Source organism: Lichenostomus cassidix, chromosome Z (genome assembly GCF_008360975.1).
Source record: "Lichenostomus cassidix isolate B80296 chromosome Z, HeHo_3.0, whole genome shotgun sequence".
NCBI classification, from domain to species: domain Eukaryota; kingdom Metazoa; phylum Chordata; class Aves; order Passeriformes; family Meliphagidae; genus Lichenostomus; species Lichenostomus cassidix.
Genome location: NC_139511.1, coordinates 43256740 through 43284595, shown reverse-complemented (window position 1 = coordinate 43284595; position 27856 = coordinate 43256740). Strand labels below are relative to the sequence as shown.

The 27856-nt window shown below is 36.4% G+C and overlaps 1 protein-coding gene across 1 annotated transcript in view; it reads left to right on the top strand.

Moving 5' to 3' along the window:
* CCDC171 (coiled-coil domain containing 171) overlaps nt 1–27856 on the top strand; it is a 160889-nt gene that overhangs the window by 119972 nt on the left and 13061 nt on the right. Inside the window, exon 24 of the mRNA XM_085042372.1 lies at nt 17468–17618. Coding sequence (XP_084898498.1) covers nt 17468–17618 — 151 coding nt within the window. The remainder of the gene's footprint in view (nt 1–17467; nt 17619–27856) is intronic.

Here is a 27856-nt window from a genome sequence, read left to right as displayed (position 1 = left end):
TCTCCTTTTCCCTTTCATTTTCCTTCCCCATCTTTCCCTCTTCCTCTCCCTATCTCTAGTTACATAGTGCTTGTTTGATAACTTTCTAAGCACATTGTAGAGATTTTCTGATAAAATTTTCCTTTTATAGCTGGGAGTCAGCTAATTAATTTTAATTTCATGCAAAATTACATTAAGAGCAATCCTGTAATCTTGAATGAGGTAAACAGTGTGTAATATCTTTGTGGACACTTATTAAAACCAGTGGAATTGTTTGCGTGCATGTTTTCTAGAACTGCTATAGTTAGTCTGGGACAAGTACAACTCAGTTAAAGGCCTTATTATCAGCAAGTGTCAGACATGAGGCGTTTTTTCCCAAGTCTAAATTCATTGGTATTTGATGGTTGATTCTTTAAAATTGCATGAAAAATAAAGATCTTAAATTAGAGTGTGATAGGGATGCAGCACTAGCTATCAGAACGGTAGAGTACTCACAGAAGATGATGTTCTATTTTTATTATTCATACATCCACTTTGTAGTAGGTGTCTGAAATCAGTAATTAATTATATATTCATTGGTCTGAGTGCATAACTTCTTCATCATATGGAAGTGGTGTGCATCTTTTAAAAAACTGTACACTCTATTTTAGACCTTGAGATAATGAAATGAAGTATTTGGACTGACCATTTTGTGTATCTTCTCCAAAGCCTGCACTTCATGGAAATTGGCTCCTAATTTGCAAAATTATGTAGTAGGCTGAAATGTTAAGTTATTCAACAAACATATCCTTGCAGTGAGTATCTTCTAAAGCCTCATGCAAGTAGTGAAAGTATGACTTAACTTGTAGGCATTTGTTAAATTCTTGAGGACTGCAGCAGAGCTACTATAGTAGTTTGAAAATGTCACAGTAATTGGATAAGTGATGAAAAAGGTGTAATATCCGTAATATTAAAATATGATTGCTATCGCTTTGGAACAGTCTCACCTGGAATTTAATTGCTATGAAGAATATTATGTCACAAAGTTCTGCTGTTACTTAAGTTTGAAAGAGGAAAATTATAGTATTGTTTTCAAGCACCTGAAACACAATGAACATAGGATTTAAGGTGTGCTGTTCTGGATGTGCTTGAATGTTCCCAATGGAGACAAAAAGTGGAACCAAATGTGAAGCCTCCAATGGATACAGAATATAGGGTTAAAATGGCAACTAAAGTCACATGGTATTGCCAATTCTAGTAGCCTTGCTTGGAAGATGACTATTTAACCGGTAAAGAGTTACCAGCTCTTTATAAAATACAAAATTCAATTGTGTTACATCTTAAGAAAGTGGATAAGGTTACTTAATAATCTTAACACTCTGCTGAAATAGTTTGTTGGCTCACAGAAAAAGTGGTCATTCAGAAAACTAATTCTGAGTTGTCTCAAGTACTTTTACATTAAATATGTAATTGATACTAATGCCAAAATCCAAAAAGCCATCAAATAAATCAGATGAGATTTATATAATTATGTATAAATAAGTATCAGTATATACCACTGTAGGTTTCTTCTGTTTGGAGATGTAGATACAGAAGGGTAGAAACTGGTATGAAAGAAATTTCTTGAAGCAAATTTAGGTACCTCAGACACATACGTTAATGTTATGTTTTAAAGGAATTATAGTTGATTTATGCTAAAATGGCTTCTAAATATTTTTCAGCATGATACAGCCTATCTGAAGTCATGACTTCAGATACTAGTTGAGCACAGAAAAGGAACCAGAAAAGGATCTGGGAGTGCTGGTTGGCAGCAGCTGAACATGAGCCAGCTGTGCCCAGGTGGCCAAGAAGGCCAATGGCATCCTGGCTGGATCAGCAATAGTGTGGCCAGCAGGACCAGGGCAGGGATGGCCCCCTGTGCTCAGCACTGGTGAAACCACATCTCAAATCCTGTGTCTGGTTCTGGACCCCTCCCTCCCTCACTATAGGAGGGATATTGAGACACTGGAGCATGTTCATAGAAGGGCAACAGAGCTGGTGAAGGGTCTGGAACACAAGTCCTGTAAGAGTGGCTGAATGAGCCGGAGTTGTTTAGCTTGTGGAAAAGGAGACTCAGGGGAGACCTAATTTCTCTCTACAGCTACCTGAAAGTAGGTTGTAGTCAGGTTGTAGTCAGTCTCTTCTCCCAGGCAAATGGCAACAGGACAAGAGGGCATAGGCTCAAACTGTGCCAGGGGAGTTCCGTGTTGGACATCAGAAAGGCAGTAAGGCATTGGAATGGACTTACCAGGGAGGTGCTGGAGTCAGTGTCCCTGGAAGTGTTCAAGGAACAACTGGATGTGGCACTTAGTGCTATGGTTTGTTGGTGTGGTGGTGTTCAGACAAGGGTTGATGATCTTGGAGGTCTTTTCCAACCATAATGATTCTGTGATTCTCTCCTTCAGGTGGCTTTGAGATGGTTGTTTTCACTTTGTCTTGCCTGTCTCTGCCTCCCTTTGTTTTTGTCTCTGTCTGCCCCATGCTCATGTGCTCTGCTGCCAGTGTCTATGTGCTCTGTGCACACCCTGCACTGTATGCATGCCCTGCTGGCTGTGCTTGCTGCTGTGTGCACACCGACCATGCACACCTGCTCTCTGGTGCTCCTCCTTTCCTTCTCCCAGCATGCCTGCTCTCTCTGCCCTACACACTCTTGTGCTTTCCCTAGTCAATCTCTGCCTGCTACTCTGCCTGCTACTCTGGTCTCGCTCTCTCTTCTGCTTCCTGTGCCTCTTTCCCACTCTGTCTTTCTTGCTCTAAATCTGTCTTTCTGTCCCCACTGTCCCTCTGCTTTTCCCTCCCACCTGCCCCATCTTGCTCCCCATCTCACTGTTTTCAGCGTGTATCCATCTGTTAATGCAGGTTTAGAAGGTCCACATGGGATTTATATGTATTTCTTTGCCGTTCTTAGGTGTTCTGAGGTAATTTAAAATTAAAAGTGTTGCAAAAAGATGAAGACATATACTGTTAGTAATAATATAGTCAAGTACTGATGTATCTTCAGTGTTAGCATATAATCATTATAAATTTACGAAGAAGTAGGTTCTTACCAGTTATGCATTCATGCATGATTTAGTCATGCATTATCTAATTGTGCTGTAGGTCCACTTTTTCTAATTAATTGGGCAAACATAAATGTAGTTTTAGGAGCTTCCTAATTTGTATTTATTTTCACTTGTTTATTAATTTTAGATTTATGCTTGATAGATTAGAAGGTGAAAGATATGCATAATTCTGCTGATAATTTTCCTCAAAATAATAAACACTTTCTCATTTCTGAGTTTGCTTGTCAATAAAAAAGTTCTTACCAAATTGAGGAAGCAAGTGATTTCAAAGGTAACATTATAAGTCTGTCATCAGATTTTATCCTCTGCATAGGGCTTGTCTTTCAAACATAAATCAGTTCTGGTATGAGGACTTAATGAGATGAATTAATCATGCGGCTGCTGCTTAAAAACTGTATTATTGGTATTTTAAACTTTGTACTTCTGTTTTAGAGCTTTTTTCTTTTATTAACAGGGCTGTTAAAAGAAAAAAAAATATTCTAATATTTCAGAATGAAGAAACATTTTTTAGAGAGTCTTGAAAATGCAACATGCCCACTCTTGTAGTGTTTTCTTTTTATTTATGTTGTTTCACCAGAGAAGGAACTATCCGTTGTATTACAGAGGCCAGAATGCTGCCTCTTCTGGAATCAGATTGCCGTTTCTTGTCAGGTAAAACTGCGTCTTCATTGTCCTGGAGTTCAAGGGCAGCTAGGCTGCCTTCCCATCTCCATAAGGACTAATTTCTTCTTCTCCTCTCCAAAAGGACTAATTTCTTACCTAGTGTCAAAATGTAGTGCTTCTGGACTGACCACAAGCGTGTCTTTCAATATACTGTTTAAAGAGAAAGTGATTCTTTATTACTTGACTGCTACTTTACACTTGCACTTTGAGTTGAAATACTCATAAGTAAATGTTTCAAAAGAATTAGAATGGGGCATCACCTCTTGTAACCCTGACCTTTTGCAAACTCCAGTTTATCAAATATAAAGTTGGTACTTGAGTTAAGCAATAATTGACAGCTAAGTAAAGTCTGAATAACCAGACTGAAGAGGTGTAACATGGAGAACTCTAATTTAATCTTCTTGAATATGTTCAGCTGGTATCTGGAGTTGTGGTTCTAGATATGTTGTATCATGCTGCTAAATGTTTAGAAGCCATTTTAGCATAATTCAACTATAATTACTTTAAAATGTAAGATTAATGTATATTAGGAAAATAATGTTTAAAACTTTAAAAAGGTATCTTCTAAGTGCCAGTGATGTTGGAAATTTGCTTTCTCTAATTTGAATTTCACACTGCTTCTCCTTTCCACCACTTAACTGCCAAACTTCCTTTCCTCTTCACAGCATTTCTGTTAGCAGTCTTTTCCTGCCTCTCCCCTAGGGGCTCTCTCTCCTTTCGTCATTTCCCTAGTCCTTGTCATTAGCCTCTTTCCGTCACTTTCTCAGCCACCCTTGAGCTTTTTTGTTTCTTCACTTGCCTTTCTTCATACTAATAAATTAGGACAGATTATATGAAGAACCTTCTCAGAGGGCATTGTAGTTGACTGGTAGACTCTTGCACTTCCAGCCATGCTGAGTCTTGGCCTTGTGGAGACCATAAATATCAAAGTCAGTGTCTGTAATCACCAATTAATCGAGTAGTGAAAGCTCTCTTTGTGCCTGTGACACTACTAGTTCTTGTCCAGCCCCTTTCATAAGCACTATTTGTAAAAATGTTTCAGCTAAGATGATGATTATCTTGATTATCTTGAATGCCAAAGCTAGTATATAATCATTTAACCTTTCATTAACTTTCCTCAATGTAAAGTTTTCTTTCTTGGACCTGTCAAGCAATCATGTAACTATCTGTCCACTTAGACTTTTTTGTACATTTACATCTGTTGCATGTGGGTGATGTCTTAGGAATTATCTGTGCTAATATGCAAGAAAGCTCTTTAAGAACTGTGTAAAATATCATCTTAACTCACTAAGTTATTTATTTAGTTTTGCTTTTGCTTGTAATCCTGAGACTTTTTTTTTATCTGGTTACCAGGTTGCTGCATCTTAAAGCAGGAAGCATCTTTCTTGTTTGCTACTCACTATTCTTTAATGAGAAAAATTACTTTAGAATAATGATGATCTCAATATGTATACAAATCCGCCTCAGTGAATAAGGGCAGACTCCTAATAGCTGTAACTGCAAAAATAAAGGATCATTTAATCACAGAAGACATCAAAAGTAGTTTTCACAGCACCTTGTTAGGTAGATTTTTTTACTTCAGAAATCCTGTCTTTCAGAACTGCATGGGTTTATCTGTGCACAGTATCTTCAGAAAAGGAGTAATTTTAACAGATAACAACTGTGTAACTTTGTGACTGTATTTTGTTTGAGTGTGCAGTGTGTACCATTGTAACACAGACATGTCCATTAAGAAGCAGAGATGTTTAATTGTTGATAATCATGTGGGTTACAAATCAAATTCATGAGGTTTATACCGTGAAAGATTAGGAATTGTCTGGAGTCTTACTTTTTTTGTACTGGTTCTTTTAATTTCAAAAACTAAGAAAAAATGCTGAACAAGTGAGTTTAAGCAATAGAAGCTAATAAGGTGGTAGACTGTATTACACAAATGTTTAAGTAGAAGAAACAGAATCAAACTATTTTCTATTCTTAATTACATTGAAGAAGAAGAAAACCTTATTCAAACGCTGAAACTTCTGTTTAGTCTTTTTTTTTGCTTAACTGCTTAGTAGTCCATTATTATAAAACAGGCCTCCTTGTTATTCTTATCAATTGCTTACAGAGTAAAAAACAATTATTAAATATTACACTATACTAGTAAAAGAATTTTGTAATGGAATTGAGGGAGAAATTTCTGCCCAGATACTGCATTTGGTGAGCCTTGTAGTTAAAGACCTGGAAGAGGAAGGGTTATCTACAACTTGAGCAAGTTTATTATGGCTTAGTGATTTGCTGATTGATTTCATTTGCTGTCAGTTAAGGCTGTCTTAATGTCAAGCTTTCTTTGCATAATGCCTTGAAATAAAGACTGATGAAGATTTTTCAGATTGATGCCACTTACATAAACTGACCCTGATTTGCCCTTCTGGATGACAATATAAGTGACAGCAGTTAGGCAAAAATATAGCAATGAATATGCAACTTAAAGATTAAGAAAAATACAGTAAACCTTTCAGAATATAAAACTAGGCATAAAAAACAGGCTGTTCTCTTATTTCCACACTTAACAGATATTGAAGAAATGGACTGGGATAGCAACCCAAATGCCATACTTCTGAAGTGAAATTTGAAAAGGATAAGTTTTGAAAGGATAGAAGTTAACGTGCTTTGTTTTACCAAATTCTAACAATTTATCACCAATTAATTTTTGTTGGGGTTTTGGTGGTTTTTTTTTTTGGCGGGGGGGTGTTCGGGTTTTTTTTAATGGTGCTTTGTTGTTTTTGGCTTATAGATTCACATATGTTATTACTTACAAATTTCATCTTTTATGTTGTTATTTTGCAGGAATCATAACAAGCTATTTTGAAGCTGTTGTCTTGGTTTTTCAATTATACTGAATTGATTGCTTGTCAAGTGACATGCGTTACTAGTATCCTAAGATCAAAAATTCCAACATTATATTGGACCGTGAAAAGCACAAATTCATGGGATTCATAAAATCTCTGCTGTAGGTGTTCCAGGACTAATATGCTTTAAGGAGGGCACCCAGTACTTGTCCATTGCAGTACCCAGTTTCCTTATAGTACTTTACAACTCTCCCTTTGTTATGGTCTCTTTCCTCATTTTTGGTCTCTCCCTGTTAGAAGCAAAAAGGTGGTAAAAAATTAGGGGGTGAGGAGGGAATGGAGACAGCTGGAAGGTGCTCCAGACTATAATGCAAATAGGGTGAATGTGGAACTGTTGTGTAAACCCAAATAATAAGGATACACAGCCTGCATGTTGGCAAGTTTACCTGCAAAGGTTTGGATCTTTTACACCTTTTAAGAAGATAATATCCATGGAATGAGAAAAATTTGTTTATCCTCCTAGAACTTTGACAGAATTTAAGATTCCTTTGGATTGCTTCAGCATCATAACTTTTTTGATAAAGTGTAGTTTTGATAAAGTAAAGATCAGGGGGGAAGAGCAATTCCTTCCACCTGTGCAGGCAAACGTATGACATAGATTTAATTCCTGAAGACTATTCTTCTGTTCTGATTTCTCTCTGTAAAGAGGCAGCTGGGTGTTCTTTGCCAGTACCAGCATCCATTGGTGAGTCCCCCTCTTCCTGATTCAGTTTAATTGACAAGTCGTAAAGGGAGACATTAGACAGCAAAACCTTCTGCCATTGCCACAGTGTAAAGTGCCAGACTTTCCCTTCACCCAGTTTTCCAATCTCAAAGTAGTATTTTTGGTTTTGGATTAATATTGTGTAAGCGAAAGATTAGAAGTTGGAGTTTAAATTTTCAAGTTTTTACACATGCTTTGCAAAAACCACAGGACTGGGTTTTGAGAAGAGATTTTCCTGCAGGTCAAAATGTGATGTTTGCCTGGACCTTGGCAAAGGTCACTGTCCTAGATGCTTGATTTTTCTGCCTTTATTCCACATGAGACTTGCCACAATTTTACTCCTTTGGGAAATAGACTGTGGCACTGAATAAATATTTAATGCCTAGAGAGCACATAGAATAGCAGTAAACTGGTTGTCCCTGTTAAAAACAGATTGGGCAGGGAAAACTGAAAAAAAAGAAAAAAACAAAACCAAACCAAAACCAATTAGAAAAAAAAACCCGCAAAACCAAACGAAACAAACAAAAAAGAAAACAAAAAGAAAAAAGGAAAAAAAGAAACAGGCCTAAAACATCTCCAGAATTTCTCCCAGTCTTCACCATTTTAATTGACAAATCTTCCAAAAAAAATCATGTTTTTGTGTTAAACACCCATTTATTGTCCTATTGCTCTTTGAACCCACATAAAGGCAAGCATTTTCACATGACTTGCGGAAAGGACTTCTACATCTTAACTACACACTTTCTGAAAAACTATTTTTAGGTTTGTTTTGAAAATGGCTTCTACTATTTAATTTAGTGTTATTATGTTAATGTTAAATATTTCCAGTTTACTGTCTTTATACTAGCCATGTTTTGGCATTGACTGTCATAATCACTGTCCATTCTTGGATATTCCATCAGAAGTTTCTTTTCAGGTTGCTTTCCTCGTTTCTGAGCTACAAGAAAGTGAAAACAGTAGAAAGTGTCTGTAGTTTCTAGAATCTGTAAGCTATGGTAGTGATTTCTCTGTTACCAACATTCATAGGCACAATTACTCATAAATTACCTAACTGCAAGTAGTGGTCCAGCTCTGAAAAATAGATGGAGGAAATAGTAACCACTTAACATCAAAGGTAGTTTGAAAAATGCTACTCTCTTGCATGTTTTTAAGTTAGGATGATCTAACTTAAGTTAGGCCTTTCAGTCCGGATACTTGGATAAGAACCAGCTGCTGTTGTTGATGCACCATTAAGATCAGTGCTCAAGTACATGATATTGTGATGCCTGCAGTCATTACCAAAGTAAAAAGATTAGAAAGGGCTTTCTCAATCTCATTACAACACCCCATGATATTGGATGTTTTACTTCTGATCCTGTTAGTGAAGAATACTTCATGCTTTCTAAGCAAACACATCTCACCAGTGCCTATTCTCCTGTTTTCTCCTTTCATGGTTGCTAAAAGTATCCAGTTTTATAAACAGAATTCAGGAAGTCACTTTATCTCTTATGCTTCTAGGAAATTGAATCCGATTCCTGACTATTGGCCAGGGAAAGGACCTTACTTGCCAGGCTCTCCGCTTAATAATGTGTATGTTCATTGTGACAGTCAGTATTAGGTGTACTGTGTTCTTTAAATTTCCTCCTCCTGTTTTGGAACAAAAGTCGTTGTCACTGAAATTTCTAGTAAAACATTTTCATAGCATAAATTAGGTCTGGGAAGTAAGTCTGACTGAAAATCTAGCCATGTTGTTGGGGTTTTTTAAAATGTTGTAAAGTTTAATAATGTATGAAGCAAACTAGTTATTAACATTTGAGTTTAGGCAGAATGAAGGGAGGACACCCATCCATTCTATATATGGCATTGAACATTAGATTAAGGGTGTGGCCATGAATTTGAGGAATGCAGTTCAACTTTTCTTGGTCATTATGTTCTCTAGAGAGACTGACTACTGCTTTTTCTTGTGCTGGCATCATGAATTTGTGCAATTAAATGGAGTTTTGGTGAGAAGTCAAAGTGAAAAAATGAATTTTCTGTACATAACAGGTATACTTTAGAATTTTGTTGCAAAACCACAAAATACTGCAGTATGTAGGATGAAATACTTATGTTGAATTAAAAAGCAGTGCTACCATGAGCATTCTTAAGAAAAGCAAAAGAAATGAAGCAGGTATTTCACAAAACTTTGCAGACTTTTCTAACCCCTAGGCTGTTTAAACCTGAGCACTCATGTAAAATCGGATACAAATATTAGGACTCAGTAGTGAGTCCTAATTATGTATGAGCCACATAATTGCAGTTGTCATACTGACTAAACCTGCCTGAAAAGACCTTTGTCTCTCCTAGTAAATGGCAACTAGAGCACAGACTGTCTTCAGGTTTTTGCATGGAAAAGAAAAAGTGGACACATTTCCCCCTTCTATCTATATGTAAAATACTTCAGTTTGAGAATGTTTTAATATGCAATTAAAAAGCTGCTTCTTGTGGCCAGAAAGGAATAATCTATACCTCTTCATAGCTCTAGTAAAAACATTTAAGGAAATGTCTATATACTGAGCCCAGATTTTGTGGGGTGGTTTATTTTTTTCTCCTGGAGTCAGTGACAAAGTTTTTCTACAGTGGTTAGATCAAGTGTTTTTTTCACAAGTAAAACATTTTTCTTTTCTAAAAGTAAATGAGATTGGTCTTAGTTAAGAGAAATGAAAAGTATATGAATGAAAGAACTATTCTAATTTTCAGTAAACGACTGTGTTAGCAAATAGTTGAATTAGTTACTTACGTTGGATAGTTTGTGGATAGCATTTCCGAGAGCAGAGGAGTTCTAGGGAGCTCACATTTACATTCCATGGGAAATTGCTTCAGACTTTTTAACTTAGTAATCTGATAGATTGTTGTCTGCTTCTCTTCCCTCCCTTAATTATTCTCCTACACATTCACCTATTGTTAATACATAAATTTTACACAACTAAGACTTAGTGTTTAGGTAACATTTATTTATAAAAATTGTTTTGTTCATATAAGATATCCATATGTAGGAGTTCCGTAATATGGGAAAGACTATGCTTTTTAATATTTATTTTACTAATGTGTATTTGGTTGTGGAAAACAAAATTCTATACTTCAGCTTTTGTATGTTTTTTCTGGTTCCATGATGTCACTTCAGTAGGCCAAAAGCAATATCATCAAGATTCAGACAACTTGTACTTTAACTTGACATTTCACCTGAATTTTGATGAGAAGTTTTACTCTTTTCTTTCTCCTTAAGACTGAAAGTGTGATGGGACACTGTAATGTTTTATAATAAAACTACATCCTGACTTTTCTGTAGTGATTGCTGCTGTTTGGTTCTTCTCGTCAGTGGTAATACATTGTGCTCACATTCGGTAGATTTTCATGCTCACTGTAATGTGGAATTTATAGTAGTTTCAGTGACTATCCTTCTCCCTTTCTTTCATCCCTGTCTAGAATATACACTGCAAAAGATGCTGTAGACAGGGTACCAGCATGAAACTTCTTTCAATTTCCATTTCTTTCTCACTAAAACCACTTACTTGAAAAATTCTAACCCTTCCTTACAAACTTAAATATTCATTTGTAATCAAGACTGTGTAAGAGGATGAGAAGAGTTCAGTGTAGTGGTAACATTTTCCTCATTGCTCTAGCTTAAACTGCAAGTTCTTTGGGGCAGGGATTGTTTCTCCTTTACATTTTGCATGCAACTGTGCTTGACTCTGTGCAATGGACAGTGAGAATGGTCTTTGCATGTAAACATTATTGGCCTATAAAAACTTGCATTTCCTTAATTTTGTTAAGTGACAATTTTCTTGTGTAGTCCAGTGCTATTTTTAAGTAGTCCTGGCTGCAGGTAACTCCTTTGCTATAAAATTCTCAGGATGCTTTCTACCTGATCATACCAACTAAACACATTGGTCTTAATTTATCAGTTTCTAAAAGACTGAGGTAATTTCTGAAAGTCTTACACTTTGTAATAATTTTCATGGCAATTGTTGTCATGCCCATCCGCTGTGGTTTCCAATAGAAGCACTTTCCCTTCCGTCGCTGTCAATTTCAATGCTCCCTTTTCAATTTTCTTGTAGGAAGTCATGTCATTACCTCTTGCAGAGAATCTAGCCTTTTATTTAGAGCTTCATTCCCTTGGGCTATCCGCTGAGACCTACAGGGTAAAGTAATTGTTATTGAAGCGAAGGGGATAGAGTTAGGTCCCGTGTGTGGCACTGAGTCAGCTTTCGTTGGGGGGGAAAAAAAGTTGTAACAAAACTGACCTGCTTTTTGGCACATTTAAATTGTGCATGCCACGCTTGAATGGAACTGAACAAAAAGTTTAGTGTTGAAATGAGATACAAGGAGAATAGATCATTAAAGAAGTGCCAAACAGCTGCAAAAGTGCAATTTTGCTGAATGCAGTTTCCCTTGAGGTCTTTTCCCCCATGCCAGAGAAGCTGCTGTATTTATATCCTCCACTGCTGCCACTAGACATTTTGGACTATGGGTCAAGGCAGCCAGAATGGGTTTTCAAATGCTAAAATGTATGGGGGAAATTAATTTTAATCATTTCTTCTCCAAATATAGCTCAATTAAATATATAATAATTATCCTGAAATCTTGTTTCTGAAGACAAAAATTAATTGATGTATGTTTTGTTTTCTGGACTCATTTTAATGAATCTTATTTGTGTCAGTTCAAAGCAAGGCAGTAATGACAGGCATGTAGAGCTCCACTCCATGGAGCTTTGCTTTCACACCAGTTGTTTTTGCCTGAATTCTGCTTCAGCTAAACTCTGTACCTAAATGAAATTCTCAGTCTTTTCAGATTCTCATGTAAGCAGTTTGTTACTAGAGTTAATCTAGTCAATTTGCGTTAATCTTTCATTCTTCTGAAATCTATTCATTATTCTTTCTCTTGTTCTATTTCATCTTTTTGGACATGCACTCCTTGGGTAATTTACTACCTGCTAACACTATGTTTAGCTGAGCAATTCCTGAAAGGAGAACCAAGCAGTGAAACACAAATTTCAACTTTTCTGCACATTTTTGGTTTCTAAAGTATATTGTGTAAAGCAGATAGTCTTATTATTCTGGCTGCTGCTTCTGATGTTACAATGTTGATGCTTATATTGTCAGGCTATTAGTCTTTTTGACACCTTTCAATAAGCATAATTTCAGCATAAGGTCTCCTTCCTTTAGTTTTGTCCTTCCAAACTTGAGATGCAGTTCTATGATAACAGCAGGCCAAATAAATCCTGAGTTAATGTTATTACATGGATATAAAAATAAAGAAACTTACTTTTAATAATTTTGTATTTTATTTGTAACTTCAGAGTAGTGTAAAACTTTAAGTGGAAATTTTCATTTACTGCAATTTGGAGCTCATAATCCAAATAATTTTTTTAAACTGTGTTCTCAATGGCCAAACACTAAGGGCAAGGGAGACCACATGTAGTGTCTTAACTGGGAATTTAATAGTCCTTTTTTATAATGGGTGATAAATACATTAACACTTTGATGAGAAGTCTGCTGATTTGCATATGCTGATCTGTATTTTTCTTGTATGTTTCTACTGTAACTTCAATGAGAACAGCTGAAGTTTGAATAACCTTTGAATTTCATAAATTAATTTTTAAAAAAGATTGGTTTTCTTTTTGTGTTTCCAATTTCTTGAAGATTATGTGATTTGTCAGTATTAGACATTTTCCTCTTTAAATAAAGTACTCCTGTAGATTGGAATCTTTCAGTCTTGTAGGTTTACAGCCAGTAATACATGCAAATGCAATTTTACAGCATCTATAGCACTATGCACCTGAAAATTACTGGTTCTAGAAATGGTGTACAGAACTAGACAATGACTGGTTATTCAAAAATACACTGAAGGAATGTTAAAAAAAATGGGTTTACATATTCCCTGGAGAACTGTTCTAAGCTTAAGTGTTTTCAGTCCTTTTAAAGATTGATATGGAGAAAGAAAGCATGGCGTCATTATTGCTCTTTTGCGCTTATGTTCACTGGTGTGTAGTTTATAAACAGCATCAACTTAGTTTGTTTTATTTTTACTCTCAACTTCGGTTTCTCATCTTCACCAGCCTGTACTCAAAGCAAAAACTTTTTATGCATGCCCTCATATGACATCAGAGGAGTCATCTCTGAACAGGTCATGTATTGGTTTGAAAACAAACCAGTGGGAGATCACAAGTCAAGATTGAAATTAAAAATAAGTGAAATAATACAAGGAAAAAGCACTGACAAAGTCAGATACAACCTAACACCCTGTTAGGGTGGTAGAAGCAGTCCAACTGAAGTAGTTCAGTTGAAGCAGTGATCCTGTGAAGGTCTAGTCTCCAGCTGAAGATCCAGTGGTAGCTCTGGTCCTCTGGGAACCCAGTAGACAGTGCTAGCTCCGGCAGTTCCAAGGCCAGGTTATATCCAGGTGGGAACACCTGGCTCCTCCCTCCTCGGCAGAGCATCCCACAATGGGATGAGATAAGTCCATGAGTCACACGGTGGGTCCCTGATGGCCCATTGCCTGTCATGCGGGGTGGGTCATTAGCAGCTGATAATAGCTAACGGCCCACAGCTGGTGGTAATAGAATACTTAACTACATCTATATTGCAACCTAGGACAGGTCATAAAGCCCTTCTTCCACTCAAAATCTTCAGAGGCCCTTTTTCTAATTAAATAAAGATCTAAAATTTAAAATGCTTTGTTCCTTTATGATATAACTAGCACCTGATTTTTAAAAAAATTCTGATTTTGGACTCGGGGGTGGTTAAATTGCTCTTAGGGATTTTCTAGATGGCGATACTGTTTTAAATGTTCAATAGCTGTAAAAAAAAGAGATTGTTAAAAGTACTTAGGCTTAAAATAATCCATCCATTGAAAGTTATATTTGAATTTGGGCACTGTTGCTCATTTTTTTCCTAGCCCAGTGCCTTCAGCCTAAAAGCATCCTTCTTCCATGTCAACCTAGGAATATGTTTTTATCTTGAGTTGTAGGCAGTTATCTGGGAAGTCATGCATCTGTGTTCATGAAGATGCCTGTGTATTGTCGTAGTGCTGGAGCAGGGGTCTCCTCTCACACTGAAGACACCATTGGCATTAAAAGCACTCTTACCATTCGCTTCTGCCGTATTAATAGTATGTGATGTAGGATGTTGATGTCACAAATAATAGTGACATCTTCTATACATTAAAGCATTCTGCGGAGTGAAAAGAAAGGAAAGAGATCTCTGAAAAAAAAACCTTTCAGCATCTGATTATTTCTTCTTTGTTTTTGATTAATGTGGAGCAATTACTTACTATTTGTGCTCTTAAAATTGACAATCCTATGTAAATTTCAACTAATAACTTGGATTGTGTTTCATCCCTGGAATGACTTTGTAATCTCTGAATTAAGTTAAGATTGGAAGTGCCTTTTGATGGTCCTTTGGTCCAAGCCCCTTTCACAAGCAGGGATATCTAGAGCCAGTAATGTTTAAAATCAGTATTCTTCAACTCCACTATTTCTGTGGCCTCCTAGGTTAAGTCTTTTGCCCACTAACTTTCTTACAATATTCAACTGTCTGAAAATATTTCAGATTTTTAAAATGAGTTGCAGTAATATTGGTTCCTATAAGGTGGGGATCACTACATCTCGCCTTTCTGAACACAAGTAATTTTCTGGGTGTGTATTCTTCAAACATTTTGTCTGTAACTGAAGACAAATTTTTATTGTTTTATGGTCTGTTCCCAGTTGTAACGTCACACTGTTACAAGCACATTCAAAACCAGAAGTGCTTGCTTAAATGCAGACCATGTAGATGTGTATAAATGCCAACTCTTACATTATAAAAATTAATCAGGAGTGTTGCTGAAACATCTTATTGTTATGTATATTTAAAAACTATATGCATCTTACTGCTATGTGTACTTAAAAACAAAAGAAAACTCTCATTATCAGAGAGGAAAATATTTCTGCAGAGCTAGATTTATGTTCTGGGAGATTCTGTCAATTGACTTTCTTGATTACAGAACAGTTTCCAGATCTGCCAATGTATTTGTATCTATAATGTTCAAATAGGGATCTAAATTAAAGTTGTGAACTCCATAACAGATGCACTGAATCATTAGGTGACAGATCGCATAATTTACAAGTGGCGAGGCTCTATGCCCATTCCCTCCTGGTGTATCAGGCTTCCCAGTAAGGGGAGCTTTTGTGTTGTTGAAGACAATCTGTGACTGACATAAGTTACTTAAAATCATTTGTGCCTTCCATTGGCACATCTGAAAACCCAATGTATTTGCCTTTCCTCAGATGTCATTTAGAAGAAATGTTCATCACGCTCATGCCACCCACTGGAAGACTCAAAAATAATGCTTGCTCTAACCTGTTTCTGAGCAAGAGTGACCTAAACTAACTCTGACCCTTTGCTAGCGAGTTGTGATATACTGGAAAGAGTGTGTACCTATGGGTGCATAACTTCCACATCAGTAAGGAATCATTAGTAACTGCAAAACCACTTCCTTCTGGACTAAAAAGAAATCTAGATTATTCAAAAAAACAATTGCCATGTCTGAAAAGAAAAGCTTGTGAATACATTTTTCCTAGATTTAAAATTTTCAAATTCATTAAGCAAGAGAACAAATTAAATATATGAGTAGGTCAGCAAGGAATTATTAGAAACTGCTGTTTCAGATAACTGCATGGACTTAATGTGCCTGTGGAGATGTAGGATGAAGGTATATAGGTTAGTGGCTTCACTAGCTTTGTAGTAGTAGAGGTAAAAGGAAGAAGTTAAAGTAATGTCTCTATATTCTAGTTCAGTGAAACCTTTAAATATCATGTGTGACGTAATTAAAGGAACAAATTAGATTTCTGGGAGATTTGAGACACAGCTTGTTATGCAATGGTTATAATCCTTGTTTATGGGTCACGAGCCCAAGTCATAGTCCTATTTCAACGTATCTCATTTTTAACATGTGGGTCATTGCCATTTGAAGACTCTCAGGCAGTGTTATATAGAGATATATCCCCATTCCTGCTTGGTGTTTTTTCTGAATAGATCCAGCATTTTAGTCATGTTGAATGTAAAATAAAAAAATTTGAAATCAGGATTTGAGCTGACACCAGCAGACTTGCAGAGCTATATGAATACACTTGTAGGGCTAGCACCACAGTATTTAAAAGCTTTCGGATATTCTTTCTGATAAATAAAGATATGATGTTGTTGACTTGCCATGGCAGTTTTCCACACTTCACTATAATGAAATAACTTGATTGATTTCAGTGATGCTAGCTGTTATTCTGAAAAGCAGTAGTGTGTTTGAGAACATAGAGGAAAACAGGAAAAACCTTTGTGAGTGCCTGTTTGTGGGACTAAGTTTATAAGTCTGTACCACAGGCATATTCAGAAGGTCAGTTTCATATTATCTGTACTATGTTCTTACAGTTGCAACTCACTACAGGTCATTTCAAATGGGAAAACTGTAACTTATAAAATGTGATTAACCAGTTGTAAAGAAGACCAATAATCTCAACAGTGTTAGACTATTTAGGATAGATATAAAGTTACCAGTAATGTCAAATCATTTGTTCTCTCTTGTGCTGCTAACTTTATTATGAGTCTGATCAATATTACACGACTGGGACATTCTTACACTATATACATGAAAACAATTATATTTTCTCAGCTATACTGTAATCAGATTATTTACTTTCTGAGATCTGTAGGTTTCTGTGTTTCTTTTGTTGCTACCAAATTAATTTCCCTAAGATGAAGTGGGATGACTCATTTTGAAAGTATGCAAATTTACCTGAAATTGTGTTGTGATTCTTTATAAACATAAATTGAATATGCACTGAGTCTTGTAGTTAAATAAAATAAAAAATAGTATCAACTCTTCAATGCAATACTGCATGTTTGAAAACAGCTCACTTTCTAATTGGGCTGCACGGTCATTTGCTTTTCCTCGATGCTATTAATGTTTCAGATTTTTGAAGAAGTACAGAATCCTGTGTTAGACCTTTGTTTAAGTCCTGAGGCTGAAATTTTGCCTGGCTTACAACTTTTGTTTGATTTTTCCAATTAATAAAAATTAGGTCTTCTGTAATGATTTTGGATGTATGCTACTTGGCATTTAAGTATAGCTTGTCTGGCACTGATGATTTACTTTACTTTTTAAAGGCTGTGATTCAAAGTTTCATGGAAGTCTACCAACTTGCAGCTTCCAGAGTTGAAGTATTAGTGAGAGAAACAGAATCTCTTCAGCTTCACATTGTAGCCCTAAAATCCAGGCTCCAAACAGCTTGTCTTCATGAAAGTGACCTTACAAACGGTAAGTCTGCTTTTCAAGTAATTTTTGTCATTTGATTGTGGTTTCTTAGCCAGCATCTCTGTTCATGCTGTACAGTTTCTGTAGGGAAATCCAATAATATTTATCTATAAATGTAATAGAGCAATAAAACTAGTGTCAACAGAAACCTTTTCTGAAGAGAAAGGGAATGGTAAAAGTTAACACCGGGTTTAATTTTTACTGCTGTATCTTCTACAAGGACCAGTTCATTGCTGCCTGAAAAGTATACATTGTGAATTTTTTAGTTTCATCAGTACAGTAAATAGTTGAACATTGGACCTGAAGAATTTTACATCTAGAGATGTAGTATGTTAAAACAGAATGTTATTATCTTTATGTAAACAAAGTGTTTATTAGGAGATATTAATTATTTTTAGACAATTGTGGTATGAATAATAGTTCTCACTAAAGTTACAAGATTAAATCCAATTTCAGGAGTAATTTCTGGTCTAAAAATACTGTTGCCCAGAAAGGTACTTGGATTTGTTTAAGGCTAATATGGTGATTCTTCAGATTTGAGATGTCTCTCTAGGGGAATTATTGAATGCAGATGTATTTGTGTCACACAGGCAGAAGGCTAGACACATAAACTGTCATAAATATGTAGTGAAGTATCTCTAGAATGAGACTGTGTTGGATGTGCAACCTGCATACTGTCAGTGTATTTCTTCCCCATCTTTTCTTACTTTTTCACAGAGGATAAGGGAGAAAGCTTTGGAGTTTGTTTTATTGTTTGCTGTTGTTGTCCTTCCCTTCCTCTTTTCTTTTCTTTTAGTCTTGTGTACTAAATGACCATAAAGAAAATTAGTATTGTTTCTCTTTCTTTTTGAAACAGAAGATCTATAAGAAGAGAGCTGTCACAATGCAAATGACATAAACAACTAGTAAACATATATTCAAAGGCTGTGACTATGGCTTTGACTATGGTTGTTTCCAAACTAATTACATTAATTTCTTATCCTGCTTCTAACAGCACAGTGGGAAATTAGTGCAAATAAAAACTGTATTAATCAGTGCTGAATTGCAGTTTTAACATCTTCAGATGACAATTGTTGAATGAAAACTTTGTTTTATTTGTGACTGCACAACCTTTCTAAGAAATGAAATTACTTCACTGAAATTGCTTTTTTCCTTGTCCAACCAGACTTTTGATGTTTTCCGCTAGGTTTATGTGTGTCCTGCTGAGCCTGTGCCCAATGTAATTGGACTGCTCCTTTGCCTGTTATGATTGTTTTTGTTGTTTAAATCAAGATGACCACTTGTATACTAAAGGTTGGGAAATCTGCCAAACTTTCAGCAAGGTTTGCTTTCATTTGGATTGAGAAAGCTTTTAGTAAAGATTATGCTAGTCCTATCTGTGAAGGGCTATGCAGTGGCTTATCATTTTACAGTGAAAATCAGCTCTCCAATGTTTGTGATTAAATGCTGTGCTTTTTAAGTAATTTCTATCTGCATGCAGTGTCAATGTAAAGATGATACTATTTGCCTTGTGGAGGGATCTATTTGCCCTCTGGAGAGAACAATAGTTCTTCTTTAGATGCATTTTAATTTGAATCTAGGCCTATGCATTGATAGGAAGTGGTTTAAAATTTTAATGTAAAGGTGAAAAATTTCAGAATGAGAGTCTCAAGTTGCCATGAAAAAAGTATAAGTGGTTATGGTATATTTTGTAGTATTTGGGTTTTCCATAAAACTTGTCCCTAATATTTGTAAAATTTGTCTTAAGCATGACTTTTAATAACTTAAGACATCACAGCTTTGCAGTGTGACTTAGATTTTAATGTTCCAGTTGATGATGTTCTGGTCTGATTTTGAGGAAGAAGTTCTGTACTAAATTTCTCTAATAAAACGTAGAACAGATATTTTTTACTTCTTTTAAATGAAAGGGAGTAATGACTCTTGAGCACATATTTGGTTTCAAAATTAGACAAGCTTTGTTAGTTTTAATTCTCTGTGTTCAATCGTATATCCATTGCAGACAAAATTTTATGTGGAAGAGACAAATATAGCACTTGGACTGTATCAGTTTCTGGCCTTCATATGACATATGTTTGTGCTTCCTGAACAGTAGCTATTGCTCAGTGCTGAAATATATTTTAAAAGTCTTCCAGTTGTGTATCATGTGTGGAGTGTTACCTTATAAAATTGAATTTTATCTCACAATGTTGTGGCTGTCGCTTGATACCTTTTATGCTAGTTGCTTAAGGAGCTTGCCCTGCCAACACTGTCCATTGCATGCGAGTTTGGCCCATTCATCAGTATTGATATTTTCCACGTTCAAATGGTGTTGCTTTCCTAAGTGTTCTATTTCTACTGAAATTTCATAATATATCACCTTTCTTTCTATTCATACCACTTCTCTCTTCTGCTGCATTGGGTTTTGCTGATATTTGCAGAAACAAAACTAGTGGCATAAGGCAAAATTGGTGATTCTAGCTCCTCATCTTTTATCTCAGACTCTGAACTGACATCTCCATCCTCCAGTCTATTTCTAGTCCGAGCACTTTCCTTCCAGTCAATAGAGTTTAGATTCTGGGATTGCTATATGTGGTAATGCCAATGGAGAGGAACAGGAAGGGATGTGATTATGATGGACAGAGGTGAGATGAACACTGGAAACACTGCTTATGGAAAAGAGAATTATGTGGGGAGAAGTGAAGTCAATAGCAGAATGTTTCTGTACTCTTCATTAGTGCCCAGCTGTCTATCTGTCGTACTGGTCTTGGATGATTCTTACTCTGTGCAGAGAAAGGCCCTGTGCATTTTTAATTCTTGCAACTCTTTAAAATTCAGTATGGCTAAAAACAGCTTGGGTTTTCTATCTGTCTTCTTTTCTTCTTTTTTCCCGCCCTCCCTCCCCTAGCTTTCCTATTGCTTTCTGTTCCTGTATCTCTTCTGTTGGTTGGGAGGGTTCCTGGTGGGCTCGTATGGGTTTTTTAAAACTATTGGATTTTTGTTTTTTACCAAATGCTTCTGAAATTTCCCTTACATTTCTAAAATGTCATTTTCTTTTTTTTTCCCTTCTATTAAGAAACTATCAACATTTTGTAATAGTCCTTTCTGCCTATTTCTTATTCAGCAACACCCAGTAATATAAACATCAACTGGATTGTGCTGAATTTTGCTGCTTTCATTAGTTTTAGTCCTTCTTCAGATACATTAGTTTATTATTATACTTGCACATTAATTCAGTAATAAGTAGACCTTGAACAGAGAGCTTATAAGTGGTGTGTTGTGCCATAGTAGAGTTATAAGCAGTTACTTTGTGGGTGCTGTGGGGCAATGTGTCATCATATGCAGTCACATGGCAAGGATGTGAATCCAAGCTGTCCAAGGGGTTTTTGCTGCAAGCGCAGTGTTGCAGGGTGTGGATCCAGTGACAGTGTGTTTTCCAGTATGACCTGACATATAGGAGGAATAGTGAATTGAATTCAGTTCATTATAAAATTTCTTCAGAAAGCCCTAAGATTTTATGCCTGTTGTCAGTACTGCTGTAAGAAGTTGAAGAATGTAAATTAATCTGGTATCAGTTCTGGCAAACAAAAGAAGACACTTTAGTTTGTTATGATAAGTGGTCAGGTGCTTCTCTGATCCTGAATGTGTGCTGATCTGGTGATACTCCTTCCTTTTTCTGCTTTCACGTCACAATCAAAGGGGAATAGAAAATGAAGAGGAAAATACAATAATCTCTGTCGGTGATGAAGAGAGTAAAGCTTTGTGTGTACTGGAGAAAGGGAAATTTGGGGACCCAAAATGATAACTTTATCTGAAAGGGGGAGAAAGTGACTTTCAGGTGGATGAGAAGGCTTAAGTAAAGAGGTGTGTAAATGTAGCAGAATTCTCTAACTAACCACGAAAACAGATTTTTTTTTTTGATGCTTCTCCTAGCTGGAGTAAAAGTAAAATCACTTCTTATTAGTTTATGTGGCTTTGTATCATATCTTTTTCACCAGAGTTGTGTCTGTGTCTGTCCTTTGTCTGAAAATGTCCAGTGATTATCACTTAGAGTATTGAAAATACAGAAATGGTGGGTTTTGTTGAGGTGAGAGAAGCAAGTAGAATGATCTTTCGCATGAAAATTATGTATTTTTTTGTTGAGATCCTAGTAACTGACAAACGCTCTCATACTTTTTTTGTTGAAAAACTGCATTAAGCAAGATGTACACTTTTTTCCTACTCAAAGCAGGCAGCTCTCAGTTCTCATGATCTACTTGAACCCTGTTTATAGCGGGTAGAGAGAAAAGAAACATTTAAAACTGAAACTGATCAGTTAACAACTCCCCTGACAGTTTCTTCCTACTTTACCAGGCTGGTCAGGGCATTGGTCTTACATGTCTTTCCACCATACGCTTCATGTCCTTGTCACAAGTTCAGTCTGTGTTTTATGGCTGAGACCTGCATCTAACAGGGATGCACTCTTCTAAATTTAGAATTATGAAAATGAAACTTGAGAGAAAATAAAATCCTAACTATTTGCCTTTTCTCTTGCTCACAGGGGAAGGGCATTTATCAGTGTCATGTTAAGTATCAGAGAGTGTCTCTCATGGGCCAGAGCCATATCACCGATGTAGCTGGAGGAATTCTTCCCAAATGTTGCAGGAAGCAGATATGTCCTGAATGAAAACTCTTGGCTTTTTCACTACCTCATGTAGCCTTATGCACAGTTGAATTTATTTTTTGATAAATTTGGAGATACTGGTTCTTAACTTGCCTTGCAAAAAGTAATTAGACATTATTGTTACTCTCCATCTTGATGTGTTTTCCTGGAAATAGTCTTGGACAGAATTTAGTAAATATGGACCTCAATAATAATAACTCTGCTCAGTATTGTTACTTACCAAGTGTTTAGTTGCTGTGAAACATGTGAGTGTTACTGAAGTGACAGCAAGTAAAGAAAAATCTGACAGGCCCACAAGGAAAATTTCGTAACTATTGAGATGGTCATAGACGTGAAAGTGTGGAGATATCAGACAGGCAAAAATAGAAAACTCTATTGATAAGATTTACTAAGCTTAACGTATCTATAAGACTGAATCCACCAAGCAGTAATATCTCCCTGAAATTATGTTTTTGTTACAATATTTGCATTTCTTACCTGACTTAAGTAATTGGGCATCACTTGCCAGCCTTATTGCATAGCCAAGGAATGCACATATCCTAATGTAAATGCTCACCTGGTCATGTGGTATTGCTTACACAAGTAATAGTTGTAACCAAACCATATAAATCATGTATTTTAGAATAATAATAATAACAACAACAAGAGCAACAACAACAACCACAACCACCTATATTATAAATCACATTCTGTAACTTAGAGCAAGATATTAAAAAACAATTACACTAATCCAACAACACATTTGCTATTTTGTAAAGAATACTTCCTTTCCTGTGCAGAATTTTTTTAAATAATATTTTAGGTATGTGAACTTTAAACTTGTCAGACTGTTGTAACATATTTGAAAATTACAGTAATTTGATTAAAATGTTGCCTATAAGGCAAAAGGTTCAGTTAATAGAATCCATATGTAATCAAAGTGCAGAACCAAATGTAATCAGACCCCAGTGACTGGTGCCTTCATATTGATAGTTTTACAGTGGCCTCTGGGGTTGAAAGTTTATGTTAAAGTTACCAGTGTAGCTGTGCTCCAGAAAAATAACCCAATGTAGCTGTTGAAGCAGGTATGACAACATCCCAAATTGATAATCACACAACAGAAATAGTTGATAGTCTGAATTTCAGGATGTCTTCCCCTTGGCAGGTGGAAGAAGCACAAGACAGCTGTAGTGTCAGAGAGTTGCATTCTGCAGCAGTGCTATATAAACACTCCCAAATGAGGGAAGTACTCCCAATGAGAGCAAGTAACAGTGTATTTTTTCAATATTGTAGTTCTTGATTTGTGTGAATTCATGTTTGAGTCATCTGAAAGTTACAGACAAAACACTATGTACCAAGCCACAAAAGAAGTTTAAAAAAATTTCCTGAACTTAAAAAAAAAATAAAATATTTTCTCTGGACAGTTTTAAGAGTCGACATCCTGTGTTAGAGTTCTCTAATCATCACCAGCACAATTTACAATCAGAACACACAGAGAGCCAGTTCAGACCAGCTCATCTGTTGACTTTGGCAGAAGCCCTTAATCTCACTGTGTGCAGCTGCCACTTGAGAGCTGGGGACTCGGCAGAAAGCCGAAGGAGGGTGGGATGCAGGGTTGGTCAAGGCATGAACACATAGGCCTGCTTCATTTCAACAGCCGTACACTACTTTTTTTAATACTCTTTTCATTTTACAGCCTTTTTTTTTTTTTTAAACCTGAAATTAAATGAGGACCTCTCATGAGCCACTGCGCTCCAGGCATAAGAAATTGTAATGTCTGGCTTCCAGAAACTGTCCCGTCAAAATGTGCTTCTGATTAGGTGGCTTAATTACAGCTGTGAAAACAATGTTGATTTAGGCCTCAAGATTCCAGTGCATGTCAGCCGTTATTAGCTAGCCTTGGACTGAAGCCACCATTTTAAAACTCTGTACCACTAAAGTCACACACTGCCTGACAACTTTTTATTTAGGCAGAAATGTTGCCAGAAGCAACACATTTTATGCAAAATATTTTTCACTGCACCAATTTCAAATGTGACACAGTTGATGGACATAAAATGGGTAGTTATGGGTGGACCTCACCAAGTCCAAAACCTAACTTTTACAAAAAACCCCTACTCCAATACCCCTCCCTCTCCCATTTCAAATAGTTTTTCTAAAGTTTGACTGACATAATGCTTAATTTTAATTCCTTTAATTCAGTTTTATTCCACATACAGCATGTTGGTTTAACCACCCAATTTTATTGCATCTAAATTTTCCTGACAGTTTCATTTGCTGTTGGGAAATAAAATTGCCATTTTTGCAACTTGGGAAATAATGGCTAGTTTCAAAACCAATATGTTTGAAACTTCCTTTGCCTGAAGCAGGTTAAGGCACACACTCAATTTACTTTAGGGGTAAAAAACTCATTAAACAGTTTTAATATTTTAATATAATTTAAGTAACTACTTTCACAGTGGGAAGGCTTATTAGGCCCATGTATTTACACCTGCAGAGAGGTAAATGTTTGGGTAATTAGGTGGTTTCCAATAATTCAGCTTTTCAGTTGCAGGGTTAATGCTGTAAACACTGTAGATGGACACAATGAGTTCACTGCATTTAAACATTACATTTCCACTTGTAGCATTTTACTTTCAAGTGCTTAAGAAAGAGGCTTAAGTGGGGTTGGTTTGGGTTTTGTGGTATTTTTTTTCTGTTTTGTTTTGATTTGGATTTTTTCTTTGTTTGGTCTGTTCTTCAACTCTCCTTAATGACATGAATTGGCTAAGGAATGTGAGAGAATGTGTGTGGGTGTTAACTCTCAGCAGAGGTCGGTACTTTGGAAAAGTAAGATCTACATTCTCACTTCACTGTTGCCATGAAATTCCAAATGTCCACACTGTGTGGTTTAATGGAAACCATGAAGTTCTTAAATGACCACAGGTTTGTTCCTCTGTTAAGCACAAAACGAATCTTTCAAGTCATTGGCTGAGTCACAAAAAAGGAGGGTCATGTTTTCAGGAAGGTAATCTCCTTTCCTTTTTGTTTTCCTTCATGGTTTGCATTTCTATGGCATTAGAAATGTGTTTCTAGTGAGGTACTGGAACTACCAGCTCACAAACAAGGGTCCTCAGTTCCCAGGACTGAAAACAAGACACTTGGAAGCTAAGGCTGTATTCATCTCTTAGCCTAAATGCAGGCCACTGCAGCAATTGTACCTGCAGGAGCAACTAATTGGAAACGGATTTAGAGAAACTAATGATTTGGATAAGGAAGCAAGTCTAAAGTATGGGTTCAAGTTTGCCCTGTAAAAAATCATCATGCATTCATTCTCTGCCTGCAACATAACTGAGAGCAAGGAAGTGAATGCCTACACTTTAATTTGTTCTGTTTTCAAAGGAGAAATACTGGAATGAGCTAGTCTTATATTTTCTTTGCAAATGGTAGGTGGGGTTTCCTGGAAAAGAATGTTTCAGAAATGCCCCAGTTGCTGTAGAGGGCAGCTGTAAGTCAGGAGACAACCATGTGATTGCATTTTCCTTATTAGACACCTTTGCACTTGTCTTTTGAAATGTGTTTCATTGGTAATATGCAATGGGTTTTATTCATCAGCCACATACCTTTCCTTCCTGTTTGCTACATACTGCTGTTTCTTTTGCCTTCTTCCCACATCTGTCAAAGGAGCATTTCCAGGACATCAAATTAAAAGAAAAGTTCATATATTATTACATATATCGTTAATGCTTCAGTAGAAATGAAAGTATTGGGAGTGCTAGACAGGCTTTTATTTCGAGAACTGAATATTATAGACCAGGACATTTAACCCCAGGAAGAAGTTTTTACAAAAGAACAGAGCCAAGGACACAATTTTACTGGCTTTATAGAAGAAAAGGAATATTCTCTACAAAGGCAGACAAATTCACTTCTTTCCAGACTCAAGGACTTTTACTCAGGCCAGAAGGTGCTTCCTCCTCCCTTTTGAAGAAGTTATTTCAAGAAAGAGAGCTGGGAAGCTTCTGTTATTCCCTGCTAAACTGTGGGTTAAACATAAAGGGAATGTCTGTTTGTTCTGAGACTCTGAATTCGCTGAGAAATTTTTGGAGGGGATTAAAGCATAGCTGTGCCTGAATGAGTCTAGCACAGATCCTTAAATGGTGAGTGAATCCATGCAATCCAGTCTGTCTGTCATCTTCCTGATACTTTCTTGACATTTTAAATTTAGATCCTACAAGGTATACTGTTGTGAATAATTATTTTCTTGTTTTGACACCTGGTTGGTTTTGTGTTTCAAGTTGAGAACGTAAAGCACTGTTTATAGGGAGAAAATTCAGTGCTGATCTTCAGACATTAACTTTGATAAATAGTGCAACCTGTGGATTGCAGCTCAGTTGATCAAGATGATAGATAATAGAAAGATAATAGATAATAGATAATAGAAAGACAACAATTTTTGTTGTCTTTTTGCTATTCTTGTTTACTTTATACCAGCAGCTCACTGCCGAGATCACAGGGAAAAAAAGATAAGAGTATGACCTAGGGCAGTGTTGCCCAGAGCCTGCCTCTTGCTCAGCTAGGCTGAGAAATGCGTGTATGTGCAGCATGCACTTTTATATTGTAGCATGGATAACGTTACACACACACATTAAGAATAATAATAATTTTTTAAAAATATACACACACACACACTTACTTTAAGTTTTGTAAAGCAAAATCTCATGTTTAGAGGTTTGTGTTTCCCTCTGGATGGCAGAGAGGCAGTCATAGCCCCACCAGCAGAACATTCAGTACCAGCTAGCAGTCAACCTTCCCTCCACAGGAGACAACTGTCTCTGATGTTCTGTCTCCTCTTAGTCTCTGCTTCTGGTGCACAGACTGGGCAGAAGGTCATTGGAGCACAAGGCTGGGTTTGGTCTCCATCCTAGGTCCCACAGCAGATTTTACTGTCAGAACTAACCTTACTAATCCACGCAGAGGAGAGTGGATCCTCTTCAGGCCAAAGGGAGATAATGAGTGTGGTAAAGGATGGTATCTGCAAACTACAGCAGTCTGCTTTATTTTGTGCGTTTCTGGAATTTATGAAATCAGATTGTTTTTCTGTTGGCTTGTTAATGCTCTTTTCCCCTGCCTTCCCCTATAATTGTGCATGTTTCCATCCTTTTCAACTGTGAAAAAAACCTTTGCATTCCTTTCTGTGATGTCTTTGCAGTAATGTATTTCTTGTAAAAATACATGTATTTACCTACTTCCATTGCTTGCATTTTGTACTTTAAGCATAAAAGTTAATGTGACAAATGAAGAAAAACCAAACCTTTAAAATATGATAGAGAGAGTATGACTTGCAGAGATAGGAAGGCAGGAAATTGACTAAGTGCATAAAGCATAATGTTCTTAACTTATAATTTCATTCCTGTAATGTTGGCATGATTTAAAGGAATACAGACAGCAAGTTACATCTTTATGTTTCTTTTTATTTAGTCTTACATATTTAAGACAAACTGTTTAATATTTACCCAACAGGGTTTTTTTAATTGTTTTTGTTTCTAAGTTATGTATAAAAACTTTTCACTGAATTCTGTGAAACACACATTGTGTAGAGAAGGCACAGTTTTTCTAGCTGATCATAGTGAGGGCCTGTTTTCTC